The 19,253-nt window shown below is 38.9% G+C and overlaps 1 protein-coding gene across 2 annotated transcripts; it reads left to right on the top strand.

Moving 5' to 3' along the window:
• Positions 1 to 393: 393 nt before the first annotated feature.
• On the top strand, positions 394 to 19,201 carry LOC134640899 (serine/threonine-protein kinase DCLK1-like). 2 transcript variants are annotated; one of them, XM_063492973.1, is made up of 17 exons: positions 394 to 587; positions 956 to 1,336; positions 1,561 to 1,907; positions 9,308 to 9,407; positions 10,689 to 10,805; positions 10,891 to 10,985; positions 11,922 to 12,009; positions 12,289 to 12,458; positions 12,785 to 12,904; positions 13,175 to 13,321; positions 13,856 to 13,989; positions 14,740 to 14,817; positions 14,945 to 15,041; positions 15,148 to 15,228; positions 15,326 to 15,439; positions 16,156 to 16,226; positions 16,768 to 16,938. In XM_063492973.1, the coding sequence occupies exons 2-17, from the start codon at positions 976 to 978 to the stop codon at positions 16,823 to 16,825; spliced, it is 2,178 nt and encodes a 725-aa protein (XP_063349043.1). In that variant the 5' UTR covers positions 394 to 587; positions 956 to 975; the 3' UTR covers positions 16,826 to 16,938. The 2 variants fall into 2 exon arrangements, with proteins under 2 accessions (XP_063349043.1, XP_063349041.1); XM_063492971.1 differs by lacking the exon at positions 16,156 to 16,226 and having other exon boundaries at positions 16,768 to 19,201.
• Positions 19,202 to 19,253: the final 52 nt, after the last annotated feature.

The following is a 19,253-nucleotide window of genomic DNA, read 5'->3' as shown; positions in this document are numbered from 1 at the left end:
AATGGTTGGTTAAATACTTAAAGAAACACTAATAGTAAGTTATTTCTTCATCCGTTTTCTTTAAAAATGTCTGTAAGATATACCATAAGGTAGCTTAAGTTGGGAAAGTCACCATTGTATTGTTGCTTTGGTGAAATAAACCTGCAGGCCAACTACACCTGGAAGTTAAAATAAAACTTAGTTTTTTTTCTGACTGCGAACTAACGGGTAAAACTTAACGAGGATTAGTAGTTTTTGATTCTAATTATTCCTAATAGTGCTACTAAAGCAGGTCAACACGAACGCGCATTTTATTAATACGTGCGAGAACGCGCCCCGGCAGCAGCGTGCACGAGGAAAGCTGACAGCAGAGCGGTCCGGTAAATCACTGCAATGGAAGAGGAGTAAGGGAGGGTGGAGGACACCGGCTACAGCCCTGCCTCCAATCTGCATGTGAGTACACAGCAGAGTAGACACACGGCAGGGAAGCAGAGCACCATCACAGGGCAACAAAGGGACGCATGGTTCATACAAGGTATCCAATAAATAAAAGATCTGAGACACGTTTCGCCTGGAAGCGTTTGATTACATCCGTCTTCACCTCAGAGGTAAGATTGCACAGAAACAAGAAGATCCTGCTGATTACCGTTTCCTTCCTTTTGTATTTTTAAGGTTTACCTTTCAATAAGCTTTTAGCCAGCATCCCACAAGAGACGGTTACTGTCCATATATTATCCACAGTAAATGCATGTGAATTTTATATATTTAAATTGAGACACTCCAGAGAACATGAAATGGGTGTGACATGTTACTTCATAATGTGTGTATGAGCAGCAGTTGCAGCATCAAGGCTTGTGCCAGTGCTGTAGCAGGATGTATAAGCCACTAGACTTAAAGGGAACGTAATTGGTGTAATATGTTATAAGTTAAAATGCTTATTCAGATTGCAAGCATGTTCTTTCCTCATATTATTCAGTATAATAGCACAGCACAGACATGGAGCTGGAACACTTTGATGAGCGGGACAAGGCTCAAAGATACACCCGAAGGGGCTCGAGAGGGAATGGGCTCCCCAGTCCCACTCATAGTGCTCACTGCAGCCTGTACAGAACCAGGACACTGCAAGCACTAAGCTCAGAAAAGAAGGCCAAGAAGATCCGTTTCTACCGCAACGGAGACCGATACTTCAAGGGAATTGTGTATGCCATTTCTCAGGACAGATTTAGGTCTGTCGAAGCACTCTTGGCTGATCTTACAAGATGTCTGTCAGATAATGTCAACTTACCCCAGGGAGTACGGACCATATACACGATTGATGGGTCAACAAGGATCACCAGCATGGACCAGCTGGTGGAAGGTGAGCATTGTTTCTAAACAGTTTTAAGCCTGCCTTAGATTTGGCTTATATTAAGTAAAATAAAATGTGATGGAAATGACACTAAAATGGGAGATAAAAACAAAAACCCTTAAATTCTTCTGCTTTGACACAACCTATACTTTTTTTTAATATGCTATGTTTGTGTAAGCATTGCTAATGGGCTGAGAAAATCTGTTGTCTTGTTTTTGGTTTTTTTCCTCCAGGAGAGAGCTATGTTTGTGCGTCCATAGAGCCATACAAGAAGGTGGACTACACAAAGAATGTAAATCCTAACTGGTCAGTTGGTGCTAAGACTGCTGTGTCTGTCCGTGACCCTTCTTCCCTTGGTAGTGGCAAGGCTGGATCTCCAGAAACCAGGGAGAGCAAGGACTTCATCAGGCCCAAACTGGTGACGATTGTCCGCAGTGGAGTAAAACCTCGCAAGGCTGTACGGATCTTGCTCAACAAGAAGACTGCACACTCCTTTGAGCAAGTCATGACCGACATCACAGATGCCATCAAGTTAGACTCTGGAGTCGTCAAAAGGCTTTATACCGTTGACGGGAAGGGGGTAGGTGTTAAATTGTTGTTCCGTTTGTTGTTTGTGCAGAGTTATTGGTTTGTTCATTTCAAAGACTTCTAGTACTAGCAACAACATATTTCCAAGTGGGGTTCAAATAGGAAAGCATTCACATTAGGTAGTGACTTTGGGAATCTCAGGCATCACCAAAAAGTTGCAAATATAATGGGATATTATTTTCCCACAGTAAGTACGTTTGTCACTACAGCTAAAGGTGTTTAAAGTATGAAGTGACTTTCAGTGCTGTCCTTACTCAGAGGAAGCATTAAGTATACGTCTCACAACTGTGCCATTCAGGACAAGTTACATAAGTGCCTGATGATCTTCTGTTTGTATTTACACAAGTGTGTTTGTGCTTGCCATCAGTGAAGCTATGTGCACATTTGTGTAACAAGCAGCTCTTTTGATACAATAAATTTGAAAAGTTTAAAAGAAGAGATGTTATTTACCTTCACATTTCCTTATTTCAAACTAAAGCTCTTAACACCAAATGTTTTCATTTGAAAATCACAGACAAAGGCAAAGCAGGAAGAACAACCATACAGTAAGAGCCCGGTACCTACAAGAGTGCAATTGCTTTATCTTAAGCCTCTCCACCACTTAAACATGTAATTGGTCACAAGTGGGAAGGATGGAAGGATGCTTCTGTGGAAAAGAAGTCAAAGTAAAATGGGATCATACCTCCTCAGCCCTTGTAAGTGGTTTTGGAGACAGGTATTCTGGTGCTGCCATGCTGAATTCCCATTTGTGGTGCTGTGTTACATCATAAGTTTGATTTTAGAACATTACAATGAACCACACTTGGTAGACATTTGCAGGAGGCTTAAAAGATTTGGAGTTATGCATCTGACATCAGAGGCTGCGTGGTCTGTTCTTCAGTCTTGTCCCTGAGAATTGCTTCCTTACCCAACAAGAGAGCCCAGCAGGTTCAGAGTCATCTGGGAATATGTGTAAAATGTATTATGAGAAATGGGTTTCTAGGACTCCATCTCATATTCCTACTAACAGTAACACACTATTAAATGTATACTTACTAAGTGAGTTTGTACAAAACATGCAATCTGATCAGTGACTTGACACTTAATTATAAAGCTTCTTGTATTCTTGCTTCGACTATATGCTCTAAATACTCTGGACTATTATTTATACATTGATAACGACACTGTATATGTAGACTAATTGTATTAACCTTTGTTTGGAAATTATGGGAGTCATAAGTGACTATCAGTTTTATATGGAGGCTGACATGGCTGGACAGCATGTAAGTGCTACCTACACTAAGAACTGTCTAAACATTTCATAGAAATAGTTAGGTCACTCTGTATTAGTATCCCTCTGACTTTTTTTTTTTTTCTTTTTCCCCCCGCTGTGATGGTCTCTATGGTGAAATGGTTTCCTGAGCTGGTTGCTAAGGAACAGCCTCTGCGGCAGAGCGGTGCAGTACTGATGTCAGGACTGTAGGTGTATTGTGAAAAGGCTCACAGATGCAGTGCTCAGTCTGTCGGCCTTATTATTACACACGGCGGCAAGATGGAGCACATGGCTAAGGTGTAATCCCAGGAAAGCATCCTTTGTGTAATGTTATGTAGAAGGAACAGTTGGAGGATTTTTCACACTAACAAACAAATCTGCCTTCGGAATATCCTCTGTTGTTTTAGGAATAGAGATTTGCTTAGCAAAAAGCACAATGATACTGCAATATATTAAAAGTAGAATCCCACTCTATTGAAAAAGTAGGAAATTCAGATTTATTTTTTATGGTCCTCTCACCGTCTCTACCTGCCTTTTGTATCTGCTTTTGGATTTTGTTAACTGTCTGTCCAATAATAAGCTGCTTGTGTGCTTGGCAGTGCCATCATTTCTCTGGTTTTGTGACTTTTTGCCCTGTTGTGCCACCAGATGGCCAAATAAACACCCTTTGGCATTAAGAGACCTGTTTTCACGGGTGTTTAACCTTTTGGGAAATGACCTGCTTTCTGGGGGGAGGGGGTTCTTAGACAGGCTTTTGCTGACAGTTTAAAAAAAAAAAGAAAAGAAAAATGTGACAATTTATTTTTATATACATTGTTTTCCAGTAAGAATTAAGTATTTTAAACAGCCGTAATTGATTGTTATGCATTTCTTTTTTGAGTCTGCCGGTAAATTAGCAGTTGCATTCCTTGTTTTATACTTAGTTGTTTTTGACTCATGATTCATGGTTCTATTTGTGGATCAGCTTGGCGGGTGGCTGTGCTTGTTGACGCCTGTGATCCTACATACTGCTGAGTCACTCTGTAATGGTGGACTGCCATGCAGTGTGTGTCTAAATACATAGAGAAAAATAAAATCATTAAGGACTTAGCCACAATAAAGGCACTCCAAGATACTGCACAGAGAAAAGTGATGGAGAGATGCATGCTCCACAGATAAGTCCCACTGTTGTGGTCTTATCTATAGGGACATGGCCTGTTATGACCCCTGATATTATTTGTCAGATACAGCAAAGAGTATTTCCAAGACTGAGTAGGTCTGAGGGGACTTGATCATGATGTTCCCATCCCTGCTCAAATGGATGTGGCTCTGCACTATAACTGTATTATGCACAGTGCTAAGTTCTCTTCATGCTAAAGTCAACACTACTTGTTCAAATAGATGTCAACAGCCAACCGAGGATAGTCTAGCTTCACATCAGTGCATGAAAGCAGAGGCTTACGCCTCCTTTCTAAAGTTATGTGAGAGGATGTGATTAAATGGTCCATTCATGCTTTGCCAATCAGATACACAGTGGATGTGGTTGGAATTTATGGTGCTCTGTGTACAAGAGAGCTGAAGCTAACATAATGTTTTTCTAATTCATTCCTTTAAGTTGACTTTGACTCTGCCATTTTCTGGTCTGGTCTGGATTTACCCACAATTAATCTCTTTGGTTTCTACTCATACCACAAATGTCACGTCTGCTCTATGGATCCTGGCTGTAACTCCCATCTCACTGTCTTAGGAAAATGTCACTTTGTTTATTGATTCAATAAATAAAATGACTAAATGGTTTTAGTTGCTTTGCAGCCTTCTCAAATTCGATATGCAAAAAGATGAACAAAATGGAAGAGTGCCTCACTTTCCTCCCACTTTCTGTAGTCTGGCTGTACAAAGAAGTGCCTTCGTGTGCCACTTCATTTGGTAGATATGATTTTTAGCTCATCCAGCCAAAGGACTGATGACCTCATGCCATAGCGAGGCAGCTGCCCATCCACAGTTAAAATTCGCTACTCCTCCTCAAGTATTGGTCAGATTTTAGTGAAACCTGCACACAGCGATCACCTAATAGATCTTCATCCAAACTGTGCTCAAGGACATATTTATCATATTTACTGGTAATAAATTGTGATGGATTACATGCTGGATGAGCTTCGTCATTGCATTGTCCCTTCAACCTACCTACCCGTTGCGCTCGGTGGAATTTTCTGTTTGTGGAATTCAAAAGAAACTTTACAGCATGTGAACATCCTGGGCTGTGTAAAGAAAATCTTTACAGTAACTTGTGTGTGATGTTGCAGTGAAACTATTTTTGAATATTTAAAAAATTTAGGTGATAACAGTGATCATCTGTCCGTTATTATATAGACTTTTCCGCATGCTCTCATTATACCAAAAATATTTGCAGGGCGTGGTTATTATCTTGGCTGGTTATTATAAATGTTTTTGGGGGTGTTTTTTGGTTTTGAAACACTTCTAAGAGCTAAGTGTAGAAACTTAGTTTCCCTCACTGTTTTTGGAACAACCCCTGTTAAGTTCCTGCTGTTTCTGCAGCAGAACTGATTTGGGTATTTGTACAACCGACTGCATATAAAGGAAGCTCATGCAAAATAGAACAAGAACCATTTGCCAACTGGAGGTAAAGATGAGTCATGTTTCTTTCTGGCATGCTAGGTGACTGGCTCCTGCTTTCACTCTCACACTTCAGAGGAAGCTTTAGTGTCCTGGGAAGCTCCACCTGTGCATGCTTTGTTGTGTTACACAATTGTGTTCTTTTATGTGGTCTTTCCTATGGCTCAAATCAATAGGCTTCTATAGCATGCATATATCCATTGTTATTTATTCCTGGATTGGATGTCAGGAGCAGCACTTGCGGAAATCATAGATAAAACCCTGGAAATCAATACTTCCCTAGGATGCTCCTGAATTGTGAAAGGTATGCGTGCGCTTTCTATGCGAATGGTAGGTTTAATGGAGCTGCTGTGTCACAGAGCCTGAAGGCAAAAATAATCAATATGAAGCATCACATTCACAGTTGCCTCTGTTATTTAGCTTCATCACAAGCTTGAGAATTCTAAATTCAAAGTACTTTGGTGGAACTACAGAACTCTGAAATAAGAGGTAACTTTTAGGCGTATTTTAAGAAATCATTGATCAACATTTGTTTCATGTTCTTTTATAACATTATAAATCTTTTGTATATTTAAGGTGAACACTGCTGTTATTATTGAGAGTGCATATATCATTAATTGGATCTGTAAAAGGTTTTTAGCCCTTGGTAGGTATCATATTTTCAAACATTCAGACTCCACTATCTCGTAGTAGTAGTAGTAGTAGTAGTAGTAGTAGTAGTAGTAATAATTGTTATTATACCTTTAACCTTTTCAATGTTTTTGATTCCAAGAAAATTCACAGAGAGAGATTGGGATTAACAAGGTGGAAATTTGAATTCTTAACAACATCCTAACAATATGCTTCATCATTCTCTCTAAATGAGGCTATGCTGCTTTTGTGTTATCTGCAGTTTGCACCATTAAGAGCTCCAGATAGGATCTGACAGTGGGTGTCAAAGTAGCCTTCTCATTGTCTTAAACTAAGCTGTGATTTTTGTCTGGTCTCCTTGGTAACTGCTGTGCAGCTCCTCCCTGTGGGATTTCCTTTTAGTAGGTGGAGGGGGTAGAATTGGGGGTAGGGGACATCAGTGATGCAGAGAAAAGGTTCTTATTTAGCAACCACTCTCCTCACCCCCATGTGTCTGATATTCCTTTTAACAATTCTTGACTGAATGACCTTTGAATGTTTTAGAGGTTCTCAGGAGGTTATTGGTATAGCCAGCCTGACTGTGTTCTGTTTTTTATTGTGATCTAAGATCAGTGCAGTGGAGGCCAGAATTCAGTAGTGGTGCTGATAGAGTAAAGCAAACAGTCTATCTCACCTCTAAAATCTTTTTAGGCTCCTGCTAAGCTTATAGTTCTTGATTAATGGATACCAACATTTGTCATATATTTTTAGCATTCAAAAACTCAACCTGTATATGTTGAACTTTTTCCTCACCGGACTACTTGAAATCAAAATTGGTCCAAATATCCAAATTGGTTATGCATATTTTGTTGACTAAAGTGTGTTTCCCCATCATCTTGGCTTTGTTACAGTTTGTCATGTGTGGGTTTGAGTTTTTAAAGAAAAGAGAAAGGGTGTGCTGGATTTTGCGCAAAAAAAAAAAAAAAAATGAATGCAATATAATTGCTTTCTGATCTCAATTAGGTTTTTTTGGAAGTTGTAATTGTAATTTAATATAAAATTCGATTTACTGTAGCACGTCAGTGTCTTGTTTTTGGTGTCGTTTGTTGCTGTCAGTTTTCTTGTGTACATAAGAGAGCCATTTCCTTGGTCATCAAGGTCACAGTTCAGTTTATAGGTTGACAAGGAATGGGAGACAACAACAAAGAAGAATGTATGCATAAAATCATAAACAACGTAGCAGAATGTGTGTTCCTGTATGTGAGTAGAAAGTTAGTAGTGTAAAGCATTTATGGATGGGTGTATTTTTAAACCAAAATAAACAAACCCGATGAGCCTGTCAGACAGGCTGCAGGAAGGAGGGAGCTTTCATCGATGACCACACCATGTGTAGGCGTGGGTCATCCAGCTAACCCCAGTCCAATAGGCACATTGGAGAGGGATAGCAGGAGAATTCTAGAGGTGATCACAGTGGCAAACATGCAGTTCTTAACAATATATGTGATGTTGTGGAAAGCATGCCTTTGTATTCTAACTGATATCTATAATACTATAGGTCAGTTAAACAAGAAGGATTAAAGGCTGAACCTTATGGAGAGGAAATTAAAGCTGAAGCTCTACTTTCTCTTGCACACTCTTATTAGCCGAAGAGTCATCTGTGTCTATCTTTATTTATTCATGAGACTGCTATATAACCATTAAGATAGACTTGTGTATAAATGCAAACACCAGCATCCACCTAGCCATACAGTTCTTGTTTATAGAAAAGCAGAAATGATTATAATTTACACTTCTCTGTTGTTATTACAGTGATGGGTACTTGGTTACTATGTTATTTTTATCCAAAGTTTGCTTAAACTAAGTAAAGTACATTGTGGAAATGCTTCTTTTTCAGAAACAGCCTGACCACTGTGTGTTGTTGCGATTGGATCTCTGAATAAATAGCTACTGTTAAACATTTTGTAACGTGATTTTACAAAATATAATCTGCAATAACAGAGGGCAATTAACTTAATCTCCCACTAGAGATGACAACGATTTAATGACAGACAGACACCATTGTTGTGGTCTCCACTGAATAAAATCTAACAGGTTTAAAAGGAGCTTTTCTTTTCTTAATGGTTACCCTGAAGACATTAAAGTGCAGCTGGGCTGTTTAAAGAGTAGAAAGAGGTTAATTCTTTAATTCATATGCTATACATGCCATACCATTAATTTTTCATTTGTGCTTAGGTTGCAGTAAGCATTTATTCAAACTTGGCATCCTTAAATCCAGCATTGTGATCAATAAAGTACAGTAGATCTTTCTTTACTAGCACATGTTTTATATACTCCCTTTAACATGATTATCCAAACATTATAAATCCTATTAAAGTTTAAAAGCCATTATACACCATTTGCTGTATACAAACAAACTGCTATATCCTTTGCACAAATGTGACACATATTGAAATGTGAATTATTTATTGAAGAGACCTTTTTACCAGGAAATCTTGAAATTAAAGCTCAATACATGCAAAATGCACACACGGCATGTTGCCAGGGTTCAGACCTACGTAACTTTTGCTGTGAGACTGTAGTGCCAACCACTGTGCAACCTGAATTTTCATGACATTTTTGTTCAATATGTTTAATCCTACACTTAGCATGGCTGTGTCATGTTGCTATGATATCTTACACTGACACATTGAATCTCATTTGCCTCAGTTTGAAAAAACAAGCAGAAGAAACAGCAATATACTCATTTTTACTTGGTTTGCATGTCTTTGCTGGAAAAAATGCTTTGTCTGTTATAGTATGTATACAATATTTCAAGATGTTAACACATCATCTTATTTCCAGATTATGTATAGTATCACTTGAGAGTGAATGCATTTCAGACTTATTGGACTAAAGCTGACAGACATTATTTTTCTCAGGTCACCTCCCTTCAGGACTTTTTTGGGGAAGATGATATATTCATTGCTTGTGGTCCCGAAAAGTTCCGCTATCAAGACGACTTCAACTTGGATGAAAGTGGTAAGTGTAGTTATGAGGCTTGCACCAATTTCCTGTGTTTTATATGTTGTTCACCTTAAGTTGCTGTGCAGTCATTTAAAAAACATGTGAACCCTATATTTAATAGTAATACTAAATATAAGATTGATGATGGTGATTAAATGATTTTCAAATGAGATAAAATGATAAAATGTGCTTTTAATGAAAGAAAGAAAGAAAGAAATGTGGATCATGAGCATGCCCGCCACTCTATTGCATCACTTCTTTCTCTAGCGCTGAAGGAGGATTTCACATTTTTCTTGTTCAAGATAAAACTTCAGCTGCTTCACAGTTTGAAGTCTCCTGCCTGATATTTTTCATTTAATTATGCATAAAATATTTTAACATGTAACATATCTAGACTTCAAGCAGGACAGTCTGCAACACGGACTCTTCCCTACAAACCACGAAGAATTGGCTTGCTAAAATAGGCAAAGCTTTTTTGGGAAAGAAAAGAAATAAATATATTTTCTGGATGGTAGTATGCTGTACACTGCTCCAAAACCTGTGCTTACTGGACTGATGTAGTGAATCTTTGTCCCGCATAAAGATTTTGGCACATGCTGTGGATGTCTTTCTGTACCACTGTTTACAGAAAGTATCTTCCAGAGACTTGCAGTTGGTTTGAGAGTATCGTCCTGTCCTCAGCACAAAAAGGTTCACCAGCTCATCAGATAAATTAGCACCCCTCCTCCAACCCTCATGCACCCGAATCAAAGTGGTGTATGGTGTCTTGTACTCATCCAGCCACAGACCAATAATCTCTGTTCAATTGGTCATAAAATCTTTCTTTGTTTCAAATTGTATGATAATGATATAAATGAGATCTACATTAGTTACAGTGCGTGCTTGTTGGTAAGCAGTTGATGTCGTTACTTGGTTTATACTGATAGGCCCAAGAAAAGAGAGAAAAAAAAGAGAACAGTTGTAATAATAAGGGATGGCTGTAGCTCAGATCGTAACCCCAAGATGCTCTCTGATGCATCCAGAGTGTCAGTGGTAGATAGAAAGCACTTAAGCATAGAAAAAGTGATTGTGTGAATAGGTGAACGCAACACATTGTGTAAAGCACTTTGCGTACTCAGGTAGAGTAGAAAAACGCAATGTAAGAACCAGTCCATTTAGCATTTAATAATGCCAGAGAAGCCGAAAGAAAGACAAAAGGTCAGTATGCCACACATAAAGCTGATCATTTATTACTCTGCCATAATGATGCTGGAACAGTCCACATCTTTTATTTTTCTTGTTTTTATTTCTTTGCAGAATGCAGAGTAACAAAGTCTGCATCATATGGGCGGCTGCCCTCAGTACACGGTCGCTCTTCCCCAAGAAGTGGTGGAATGCCCCGCAGGAGCAAGTCTCCCTCATCTGCCGGTTCAGGTAAGAGTGTGCATGTGATCTGTCCTTTCACGTCTTGTGATCTTGGTTTATGCTACAGCATTTAATCTTTATCTTATCCTAAAAGCTAACGGCACTGCAGGCAGTCAGCTGTCCACACCTCGTTCTGGAAAGTCTCCAAGCCCCTCTCCAACCAGTCCAGCTAGCCTCAGAAGACGACAGGTAAAAAAAAAAAAAAAAAAAAAATGAAATAATGAAGTAATGATTTGTGTTGTGCCAAGATTGAAGAATTTTAAGAAGTTTTTCATTTAATTAGACAGAACTTTAAGTGCTTCAACAGGTATTGCACTGGCATGGAACAGAACAAAAGCCTTGAGCTTTACTGATGGAAATGATTTGTAGAAGTTTATTACCATCCTTGTAGTTCAAAGAAAATGTGAGAGTCTTACTACCTATTAACCTAACAACTTAATTACTTTGTGTTGCAGTTTTGTTAATGGAAATAAATTTCATACCCCATCAAAGCCTGCGTTTGAATCATTATAAAGATTTATCTGGGAAATGGGGAAAAAATCCAAAATGCTTAAGTGAGCTTAAACCCTGTGGAGAAAACTCTGACATGAACTCAGGGAACCCTTGTCACAATGAAGCAATTAAGAGATTAAACAAACACGCTAGTAAATTAAAAGCCTATGTAAATAATGCTGCTGGCTAACTAGCAACTTTTCAGCAATTTGTGAATGAAACATAATCTTCACTGAAGCAGCAGTGATTCTGACATATCTGATCATGGATGAGGAGAGTGCACAGTCTCTCATTTCTCATTAAAATCCAGGTATCAGTGATACTGGTGTCACTTATTCATAATTCTGGTTCAGGTAGGTATTGTTCCTGTCATGAAGTTTTTGCATGTCATTTTCTGTCTGTGTAGAATCACTTGGTAGTCTTTGTGCTAGTAAAATGATTTCTGTAAGGTTTCACCATGCTTGGTTCATTGCTATCTACATGCTCAAGGCTAGCAGAGTGGAACAAACAAGCTTTGTGTAATCTGGCTGTAATCACATTTTTACAAGCTTTGCTCCCCTCTGAAATTTGTGTAAGACAAGTACGTCTGTTTATCTTTTTATTCTCACTCCATAGCTGTCTCTTCTTTTTCAGGGATCTCAACACAGTGGTTCTTCACTCTCCTTGGCGTCTACCAAAGTATGCAGCTCAATGGATGAAGGAGATGGGCCGAGCAGCGAAGGTCAGAAATGACACAAGACAAATCTCCAAAAGTTGATTCTGTTCATCTGGACGTAGCGTTTTGTGGGAGAAACGTTTCTCCCACAAAACGCTACGTCCAGATGAACAGAACCAACTTTTGGAGATTTACTTACCTGGATGATTGAGCATGCATCAAGACGACACAAGACATAAACTAACTTTAAACAAACAAACAAAAAACAGTTTGCAAACAACATTTAAACTTACTATATAATGCTTTACCTAGTATAGAGTGTATTTTATTTTATTTTTTTCACAGCTGAGCCAATGGATGAGTACTCTTCAGTCCCTGCCTCCATAGCAGAGAGGTACAAAGTGGGGAGGACTTTAGGAGATGGAAACTTTGCTGTGGTCCGAGAGTGTGTGGAGAGATCCACTGGAAGGGAGTATGCGCTCAAGATCATCAGCAAAAATAAGTGCAGGGGAAAGGTGAGCCTGCTCTGCACCTGCTGAATTTAGCTTTTACACCGTCAAATTTCTAATGTTCATAAAGTTGAAGTTGAACTGTTGCTGACTCATTTTTTAACTCATTGGTGAGCAGGGGTTGCTATAACGCTGGAAGCAAAAATATTTGGTTCTGGTTTGTTTGTTTGTTTGCTTTTTGTTTAAATCACAGCATCAAATGATCCTAGTTTACAGAGTTCTCTTTTGAAAACTGTTTTCTATTATCTTCTCTAAAATTACAAAACAAATCTCACATATTGTGTATAAAGTATTCTGGCTACAGTGTACAGATTGTTTTCTTTGTCACCCAGGAGCACATGATACAGAGTGAGGTATCAATCCTTCGGCGTGTGAAACATCCCAACATAGTTCTTTTGATTGAGGAAATGGACACCCAAAACGAGCTCTATCTTGTAATGGAGTTAGTTAAGGTACTGATTTTTCCTTTCTTTTCTTTTTTTTTTTTGATTTATTTATTTTTTAACGAAGAAATTGAAACCTTCGATGTCACAAGATAAAATTCAAATAAGTTATCAAAAACATTTAATATGTAATGCATTCTTTTTGCTGTTATAGACTGGTTTATAGTTGAATTAATTAACTTCAGTTAAAAAGAGAATTTTATCAACCATTTATCTGCGTCAGACTGTTATAAATTTAGCAACTGGGCCTCTTTCACATTTCAAACACTCTTTCTCCAGGGGGGTGATCTCTTTGATGCCATTACATCTTCTAACAAATACACTGAGCGCGATGCCAGTTCTATGCTGTTCAACCTGGCAAGTGCTATCAAGTACCTGCACAGTCTCAATATTGTCCACAGGGACATAAAACCAGAAAATCTGTTGGTAAGTACGACTCTGCACAGAGCATCTGTATGGGTGGGGAATCGCTTTGCATTGTAAAATATCCAATTTCCCTATTAGCCCCGTTTCCATGTCATTGTTTTTTCCTCAGAATCTGTACATATATATACATAAGAGCTTGGATTTAAAACTACCAATAATAAATGGTGCATAGATAAATAAGTAAATTAAATTACACAGTTCTTTGGTAATTTAACGATGATCAAATATACTCAAATTTCTTCTCTATACCAAAAATAATTGTTGGTCTTAAAACTACACATTCGCTTTTTTAATATTACTGCTTGTTGAATAAGATTCATTTCATGATCCAACCAAAAATCAGTTTTCTGTGCAGACCATCCATTGCAGTCAATGGAATTTTTTGTAATTAATTTTGCCTGAAATCACTGCACTAATAAAAAAAAAAAAAAAAAATTGGCTCAATAATGAAATCAAATTTTTACTAATCAGATTGACTATTGGCGACCTTTTCATCCAGTATATCCCACTGTCCCTTTTCTGTATCTTGTCCAGGTATATGAGCACAATGATGGGAGTAAATCTCTGAAGTTAGGAGACTTTGGCTTGGCTACTGTTGTCAACGGGCCCCTTTATACTGTGTGTGGCACACCCACCTATGTAGCACCAGAGATTGTTGCTGAAATGGGGTAAATCAGTAATTACATTATCCAGTCCAGTCATCTGCAGCACCATTATCAAGACCATAAAAAAATGCAAGAGTGTTCTCCAAAAGTTGATTCTGTTCATCTGGACGTAGCGTTTTCAGTGAGTACCATTCAATTAGTACCATTCATTGAGAGTTGGGGAATGGCTGCAATCACAGCATTGTAAGATGGCAAAAGATGTACCCTTAGGCCTCCTCCTCGATTTCAATGATGAGGATGTACACATCCTGGACAGGGAGGAACGCTGGTTTGAGCGCGGAGTCAAGGAAGCCATTTAAGTGAAAAGGGAAAGACCATCTCTGAATCGAGGAGGGGGCCTAAGGGTACATCTTTCACCATCTTACAATGCTGTGATTGCAGCCAGTCCCCAACTCTCTGTGAATGGTACTCATGGCCATTGATCAGTGGTCTTTGATCAGTGGTTGTTGATCAATGGTCATGAGAATTTGCATAATTATGATGAAGGAACTGGCCTCCCAGCCCATTGTTCCTTCAGTGGTGCTAGTTATGCAAATGTACTGTTTATAAGATTGGGGAAACCTGCAGTCTGCTGAGACTGAAGAAGTCACTTGGATGAGTGACGAAGCGTTTCTCCCACTGAAAATGCTATGTCCAGATGAACAGAATCAACTTTTGGAGATTTACTTACCTGGATGATTGAGCATGCATCAAGATGCAAGAGTGTTGTTTTTCTGCGTCAAGTGTCCTTTATGTGTTGTGTTCATATTATAGATATGGACTAAAGGTTGACATTTGGGCAGCAGGTGTCATCACTTACATACTGCTGTGTGGATTCCCTCCCTTCCGTGGGTATGTGCTCCTGTATTTGGAGGTTTACTTTAAGCGTTATACTTTATTTCCATACATTTTTAAGGTGTCGCATGTAGACTAATAGTGCCTATAGAGCAACTTAGCTTTATAATTTAACTGTATACAGGAGTGGTGAAGATCAGGAGGCGCTTTTTGAACAGATTTTGAGGGGCCAGCTTGAATTTCCTGCACCACACTGGGACAATGTGTCAGACTCAGCCAAGGTTTGTGTCTGAAAGTGGTCCTGCTGTGATCACGAACCATATGAAACACCCCAGACACCCTCAGTATGTTATTATGAATTCTTGTGGCTAACAAATCTCTGTTTAGGCTCTCATCACTGGGATGCTGCAGGTAGCAGTGGATAAAAGATATACAGCTGTACAAGTCCTTGATCACTCGTGGGTCAATGTAAGTGTGTAGTTAGTCCTTTTGCCAGAATCTGCATCGGTACCAGTGACGTTGAGAAAAGTAGAGTTGCTGAAGTATGGCTCTTTATATTTATCAGGATGATGGTGTGTCAAAGAAAGAACACCAGCTGCCAGTGGCTGGGAAGATCAGGAAGCACTTTAACACCAGAGTCAAGGTCAACAGCACTACAGCTGGAGTGTCCGTGATCACAGTAAGCACTGCTCTGCACTCTCCACACTGACACTGCATGTCGGTATGCAATGGTAGATTACATTTGGGCTTTCTGCTTATTAGCATGCTTTGGCAATGAAGGACTTTTCAGCTTTGAGCCATAATGTGCCTCATACAACTCACACATGCAGAAGCTTTTTATTTTTATGCCTTGGATGTCATTTTAAGTTGGAACTAAAATTGCTGCTTTTGTAAAACAGGTAAACAATTGTCCTTTGATGTTTTTAAATCTGCAACCTCCCTGCTTTTTTCTGTCAGTCATCACTTCATCCATCTGCATCTTACTGCTAGATTTTCCTTTGTTTGCTCTGCCCTCTCATCCTACTTTTAGCTGGACTGTCAGCACTTTTGTTAGAAAAGCCTAGAAGTAACATAGTTGACCATTACAAGGTTTTAGGAAATGATATTTTATTTTGAAATAGTTGCAAATACAAGCTGGATTTGAAAGATAAATAACTTGTTTTCAAAGTGAGCACTGTTATTAAGGAGGATCTGCATTGCTCTACATTTCCTATATATAGTCTTTTATTTTTTTTAACTTATTTTGAAACCACTTGTCAGTTTACAGTGACATGACATCTATCTGCGAGTATCTTATCAATAATAACGGGAGTGTAGAGATGTGTTCCTAATCCGGTAAGTGATGCTTTGAGTTCATAGTGATCCTCTGAGTTGCGCTCATCTCTCTCTGCTCAGCTGGACCAGGACTTAACCATCAAGAAGTCAGGGTCTTTGGACCGCTACCAGCATCCTTTGTACTGGATAAGGTATGACACAGCATAGTGCTTAAATAAAGTGAGTGCTTTCATGGCAAAGTGCTGGCAGTCTCCATTTCCCATCTCCCAAGGGTTTGACATATTGCCCATCAGTGGATCCCTTTTCATGCCTCATCATATCCTTCACTTTATCACCTTACATCATCTCATTTGGGCTGTAGCAGGTAGCTGCACAGTTTTCCTTGCCATCTACTTATTTTGCATTTAAAAAGGTTGTTTGAGAGTTTGTTATAAACTGTGCTGCTTCATTTTTATTTTCCAAGATGAAAACATTTTTCTTTCTTTCTAGAAGTGTTGGCAACATCATAAAAAAGTGGTGGATCTTATTGCCTCTTCTTGCCTTAGAGAAGATGAAGTCATATTTTTTTCACATAGAGAAAACTTGCAAGGGAAATGCAGCTTTTCACATACAAGTGCATGATGACACTGGCTCATCGAAAATGTACCTCATGCCTCAGTGAGTGGATGCCAATCCTCATTGATCTGGCTCTCTAGATACGCTAACAATTGCTGCTGTGTCACCCTCTCTCAGACCACGCCACTTGATAAAGAGAAGCAAGTTTTCCGACGAAGACGCCACCAGGATGTAAAGGCCCACCTCCCTCATGGTATCCGTGCCAGCCCCTCCCACGGCGCAAACCGTGGCCTTTCCCCTGCTGAGGTCACTTCAGAGTCCGAAGACTATTCTCCAAGTTCGGCTGACACTGTCCGTTCACCCACTTCTCCATTCTAAAAGCCTTCCTGGAGTGACAGCGCCATCCACTCCTCTGTGGAAAAAGAGGCAGAGGGTTTGATGGGTCTAGTCTGTTGACTTGAGCTTTCACAGACTGAATAATTACCCTTACCTGTTTTATCCCCCCCCCCCCCCCAAATGTCATTTTACCTTTATTTCAGTTCTTGAATGCATTTAAGAGAAAAGTCTAGTCTGGATCTGGAGGCTTATATTTTTATGTCCAAGTTCAAATGACACATCTTTGTATCATTTAAAGTTCAAAATATTCTAATAATGCAGGCTCTCAGTTCACCCATTAAAACCTCTATTTGTAGCAGGCTGTATTTGCTAATGTCTCTTCAAGGCCGTCCTCCCAATGAGCTCACTCTGTCCTAACTGGCTAACTTCCAGAGGTTGGGCTCCCCTCTGCACAGACTTTAGCTGGCTCTTGGGCTTCAGAGCTATGAAAACAAACATCAGTAGTCAGGTTTCAGTATTTTTCTATTTCCCCTAAATGTAAACTTTGCAAATCTGCATTTTTTTGAGCCTGAACAACTCACTGAAGAATTTTCCAACAAAGACATCCACTAACATTGAATGCTGATTTTTTTTTTTTTTTTTTTTTTTTTTGTAAAGCTTTTTTTGTGTAGGCTTCTGTGATAATTATGTTAATTATATAAATTACAGAAAATCACAAGATGCATGTTGTGTCCCCTTCCCCTCCAAAAAGCCAACAAGCTGTTTAGGCCCTATCAAGCAGCAAGGACTGGTTCATTATAGTACTTTGGAGCCCTCTGCTGGTTAATATTGTATCCTACAGGAAGTAAAGCTTTTTGAAACCGAAACCTTAGCCTCTAAATATTAAATTACATTCAGTAAATGATCGGTACATATCTGATTTCAGCTTGTTAATATTAACAGTATCGGCCAACCTTCTGTTGTACTGTAAGGCAAACAGTAAGCGTGCTGTAGCACTTGACTTTGTGGTGCATAAACCATTGACACGTTATTTGAAAGGACTTCAGACATGCTGCCCAATAAGTATTTCCTGGACCTAACAGAATTACGAAAATTCTTGTCTTGCCACATAGTAGTTTCTAAAAGAGAAGATGGGCCACTGATATTTAACTGATGGTTTAGCTTACCTGTGTGCTCGAGGATGATTACTGAAATGGTTCTGTTACACATCTGTGAGAGTGATTGCAATTCACTTGTGGTGCATATGAATGTTAATGCTGTAGTTGGTAATAGGTGCATATTTTAAGGCCTTGTCTTGACACATATAGATTTAAGTGCAATTAGGTATACTGCGCTCTTGGGCAGTATACCTATCAAATGCTGTGTGTCCTTTGTAATGCTTGCATATTTGAGAATGTGCTGCTGGGATTATTGGAATGTGAAACACTTCCCTATCACATGAGGGTAACTGGTGCAACATGGTTGATTTTCACACACTGAAATAAGAACCAAGTTAAATAATAGTAATACAACAGTGCTTCCAGTAAAATCCGTAATTTTAATATTTCTCTTCATTAGCTCATTAATTTGTTGAATGTTTCTTTCAGTGATTACATCAAATACGACTGAGCAATTTTAGGTCACTAGACTTTCTGTGCTTTGTCTAATTGCTCCATGCATTGGTTCACAGGGGACAAAATATTCATTATTATGACTATCCTCTTTCCTTTTTCATAAACTGTAATCTGCATGTGTGCTGATATGCATCCCAAATCAGTTGTTCTGGTCTTCTACTGTTTAACATACGCTTGTCAGATATAAAACCATTCCTTTTACCATTGTACGTGTTGCCTAGATGAATGAACTTTGGTAAAGGCAGACTGTAGTCATACACAGCTAAGATTTGTATATACTTAGTCGTGTGAAGTTATTGCTGTTAAACTGACTTTGTTGTAAAAAGGGCTTTTATGTTTTTCGATTGAAGGGATCAAACCCAAAAAGCACAAGAAAAGCAAATTGTGAGTTTTGGGGAATGTGCTGAATCTTCACCAAAAGAGTATGTAATGTTTACATACGGTGTGACAAAACGAGGAGTGCTGTTATTTTGGAGGAGATGGAGTATAAAAGAATTGTGTTGTTTACCCATATTCCATAAATGTAAGGATGCTGTACAACAATCTGAATGAGAACAAAAACAAAAAAAGAGGGGAAAAATATTGCCGTGGTTAAAAAGCAAACGTCTAACAATGTACTCTGCACAGAAACCAAACCTGAGAATAAAATGGATTTAATTTGAGTCAGTGACTTTTTGAAACACCAGATGGCAGTATGACCAAACACCACATAAA

The sequence above is a fragment of the Pelmatolapia mariae genome, linkage group LG14 (assembly GCF_036321145.2).
Source record: "Pelmatolapia mariae isolate MD_Pm_ZW linkage group LG14, Pm_UMD_F_2, whole genome shotgun sequence".
In the NCBI taxonomy this organism is placed as follows: domain Eukaryota; kingdom Metazoa; phylum Chordata; class Actinopteri; order Cichliformes; family Cichlidae; genus Pelmatolapia; species Pelmatolapia mariae.
This window is presented reverse-complemented; position numbering and strand designations above follow the sequence as displayed.

Excerpts from the sequence above, each read along its gene's own strand:
- LOC134640899 (XM_063492971.1), top strand. The coding sequence starts at position 976 with ATGGAGCTGGAACACTTTGATGAGCGGGACAAGGCTCAAAGATACACC. Across the intron at positions 12,905-13,174 it reads TTGTAATGGAGTTAGTTAAG|GGGGGTGATCTCTTTGATGC; the intron begins GTACTGATTTTT and ends CTCTTTCTCCAG. Across the intron at positions 13,990-14,739 it reads GAGATTGTTGCTGAAATGGG|ATATGGACTAAAGGTTGACA; the intron begins GTAAATCAGTAA and ends TTCATATTATAG.